General features: G+C 41.4%; 1 protein-coding gene across 1 annotated transcript; it reads right to left on the bottom strand.

The window, feature by feature from the left end:
- Window positions 1–538: 538 nt before the first annotated feature.
- On the bottom strand, window positions 539–2,197 carry LOC123153245 (uncharacterized). Its single transcript, XM_044572457.1, has 2 exons — window positions 1,969–2,197; window positions 539–1,857 (listed from the first exon to the last, which is right to left on the bottom strand). The coding sequence occupies exons 1-2, from the start codon at window positions 2,195–2,197 to the stop codon at window positions 539–541; spliced, it is 1,548 nt and encodes a 515-aa protein (XP_044428392.1).
- Between the last annotated feature and the right edge of the window lie 1,186 nt (window positions 2,198–3,383).

Below are 3,383 nucleotides of genomic sequence, written 5' to 3'. Positions count from 1 at the left end.
TAAATTATTGTATATTTGAGAAAGTGTACAAAGTCCAACTGCCTTTGGCAATGTTTCCAGTTGCTTCTTTGAGTAGTAACTGAAGTGTTTGTGTGCTTGTAGACCACTGCTTGAATTTTTGCAGTACTCCATGGTTTTTGAATTTGCACTAGTTGGAGTATGAGTATGAGTATGAATTTCTACTGCTTGGAGTAGTTCCTGAATAAACTGGAGTATGAATTAATTCAGAAACTTCAAACAACACCCAGAAACTTACATATAAAATTCAGAAACTTCCATAAGGTTCACAAACATTCCATGAAGTTCAGAAGCTTGCATATAATTTTAGAAACTTGCACCCCCATTTCAAACAACACATATGGAGTACTCCATTTCAAACAACACAATATAATCCATTTCATACTTACAAATAATCCATATCCACAAACAATATAAGTCTCGAGAATGCATTTCCACAAACAAGTTTCATCATAGCACTACAAGTCTCGACATACTCCACAACAAGGGTTGCAAGCATTGCAAGTCTCAACATACTCCACTACTCCATGATATCTTGCTCTAGAATCTCCATGGCATTTTCATAAACTTCCCGGGGAAAGTGAATCCTAGGTGGTAGGATTCCTTGCCTTTCCAATCTATCCTTGCGCAAATGTGGAATTTTGTATGAATTTTCCCCTCCATGGTTCATCACTTCAACCATGACGGTCTGAAGTGTTAGAAATATTCTGTTGAGTTTCCCGGCATCATACTCATCAAACTCTTCCTGCACACCTTGAATCAGTTCTTTGATAGTCGTGGGTGCTCTACAGTCGGTCAAAGACTCAAGGGATCTGAAATATCCAAGATCAAGTGCGTTTAGATCAGGAGAATTTGGAGGCTGGTTTATTATTTTAATGTCCAGACCAGTTGTAGCCACAACTTCTGCAAACTCTGCATCACCAGGAAGAATGTGCGTTCTTGCGTTATCTTGCTGGATCAATATTGGATTAGTATCATCTGTGGGCCAGACTTCCTTTATTCCAGGAACCACTTTTTCTATCATATACCTCCTCATTACCCGTCGGTTCACGTTGACGGACTTGATTTCAATGGTCCCTCTTGCTCTATACTCACTTCTTCTAGCAGCGGGAATCTCTTGCACAAAGGGCCAGACACCAATTTTACCTGAGAATGTCATATTGCCTTCAGTGTCATATCTGGGTCGAGCAACAGCGGTCAGAAACATCACTTTCCCAATACAGTTCTTGTTTCGAACAGTTCTGACCGGGTCATCTTCCTCGGGGAGGAGGTAGTAGCATCTGTTCATTTTTGTCATATAGAACCACTTTTCATCAATATGCACAATGTTGTGCATACTGATGAATTTAGGTCTTGGAGCTGCTAAGGTGGTCTCGTCAAGCATTGACAAACAAAACTTGATCCTTTCTCTTCTATTATTTTCTTTCAAGAATGGCTTCAAACGATTGGAGTGCCTCCTAATCTTGCGAAGCTTCAGTTTTTTGTAGAGTGTAGTATGACTGACACCCAGTTGGCGAGCAAGTGACCTGAGAGTCGACCTTCGATTCAAAGGAACTGTGGGGATTTTGGATAGAGTATCATCCTTTCCTTTTCTTCCGCATCTTCCTTTCCTTCCAGTGGACACATTCACCTCCTGACCAAGTGCTTTTTGTCGCTCTGCTATCGTCCAGATTTTTCGAATATGTTGAACACCAACTTGAAAAATTTGAGCAACATCCTTCTTGTCATTTCTTTTGAATTTGCCACCCCTAGCCAGATTGAGGGTATGTAGTGCCATGTAGGCAGCATATCTCTGCTCATCTGGCATTGACTGTCTTTGCCTACGTAACTGCTGACCACCTACAGTAGCAAAAGGAAAAAAAAGTTTAGGGAAATTGTGGTACAATAAGAAAACTATGAAAATTGGAGTATGAAGGAGTATATCAACTAGGAGTATGATCAAAACTGTACCTGTTGCTTCTTGTAGCATACTGTCATCTTCTTGGAGCATATTGTCATTATCATCAGCTTCTTCTTCGAGCATATTGTCATCATCATCTGCTTCTTCTTGGAGCATATTGTCATCATCATTTTCTTCTTGGGGCATATTATCATCATCATTTGCTTCTTCTTGGACCATGTTGACATCTGCTCCTTCTTCTCCTGCAGGTGGTGTGCAGTTCAAGTCTGGGAGCACCATACTGTTTTGGTGCTGTTGCTTCTATAATTACTCTGAAATTTTCCAAAAAAGCAAGTTTAATACTCCAAAAGGGGAAAAACAAACAAACCATAGATCTTATCTCTAGGTTGCTTAACCATGAAACAATGTATCTTCTGCAACGTACTCCTGCATTTAGTAGTAGTAATGCCATCTAGATAATCCTAGATAATGCAAGAGTAGTAGTAACTGAAACTTCTTGTGAATTTAACTGAAACTTCTGCATTTGTACTCTGTAAGATTCTAGCTATAGAGATAAAATGCTCCTTCATTTGATTAGCATTTAACAACAGTAACGTTTAGATTGGTTGCAACAAACAAAATACAGATATATCAATGAGTAAATTTCTTATTAATATGGTCCGGTTGCAACAAAAAAAATTAAAACAAGGTACTGGTACTCATTTGGTCAATCTGCTACTGTACTCATTTGACAGATTTGTATTTTGACATAATCCATTTCATAGTGATGTTTCTTGACACACAAGTGATACTGTGCAGACAAGCGACAATTCTTCTGTGCAGTAGGAGTACAATACTCTGTATTTTGACAAACAAGTGCAGCATCTCATGTGTGATTATGCATTTATCTAAATCTATGCATTTAATTGAATCTATGCCGAATTTAACTGATCCCTGTACTGATACTCCAGTCTGTTTGCAGAATTTACAGTAAAATTTACTCCAGGGAGCAAGATCACATTACTGCAGTTAGGTACTCCCAGCTGTAGTTCATGATTTACTTGAGCAAGATCACATTACTGCAGACAAGTACTCCATGTTGTAATTCATGATCTTACTGTAACTACAGCATGAGAACATGGAGTAATTCTTCTGTAAATACATCTGTACATTCATGGAGTAATTTCTGTTGTTGTGCAAGGGGCGAGGCAAGGAGAACCTGCCTGGAGACCACGTGCTGCGTAGTGACGAGTCAGGTGGGTTGGGCACGGCGAGGACCAAGCTGAGGGGGCGGCGACCAAGCTGGGCGCGGCGGCGACCAAGCTGAGGCGGAGGCGACCAAGCTGAGGCGGAGGCGACCAAACTGGGTGCCTGGGCGCGGGGCCGAGCGCCTGGAAACAGGGCCGAGCGCCTGGATGATGGGGACGATGCGTGCTCGTGGAGGAGGGGGACGACGCAAGCTACTGGAGGAGGGGGACGGCGCAAG

Source organism: Triticum aestivum, chromosome 7A (assembly GCF_018294505.1).
Source record: "Triticum aestivum cultivar Chinese Spring chromosome 7A, IWGSC CS RefSeq v2.1, whole genome shotgun sequence".
Taxonomy (NCBI): Eukaryota; Viridiplantae; Streptophyta; class Magnoliopsida; order Poales; family Poaceae; genus Triticum; species Triticum aestivum.
The sequence above is the reverse complement of the archived record's forward strand: the minus strand, read 5'-3'. Positions and strand labels throughout refer to the sequence as shown.

Excerpts from the sequence above, each read along its gene's own strand:
- LOC123153245 (XM_044572457.1), bottom strand. The coding sequence starts at position 2,197 with ATGGTGCTCCCAGACTTGAACTGCACACCACCTGCAGGAGAAGAAGGA. Across the intron at positions 1,858-1,968 it reads TATGCTACAAGAAGCAACAG|GTGGTCAGCAGTTACGTAGG; the intron begins GTACAGTTTTGA and ends TTGCTACTGTAG.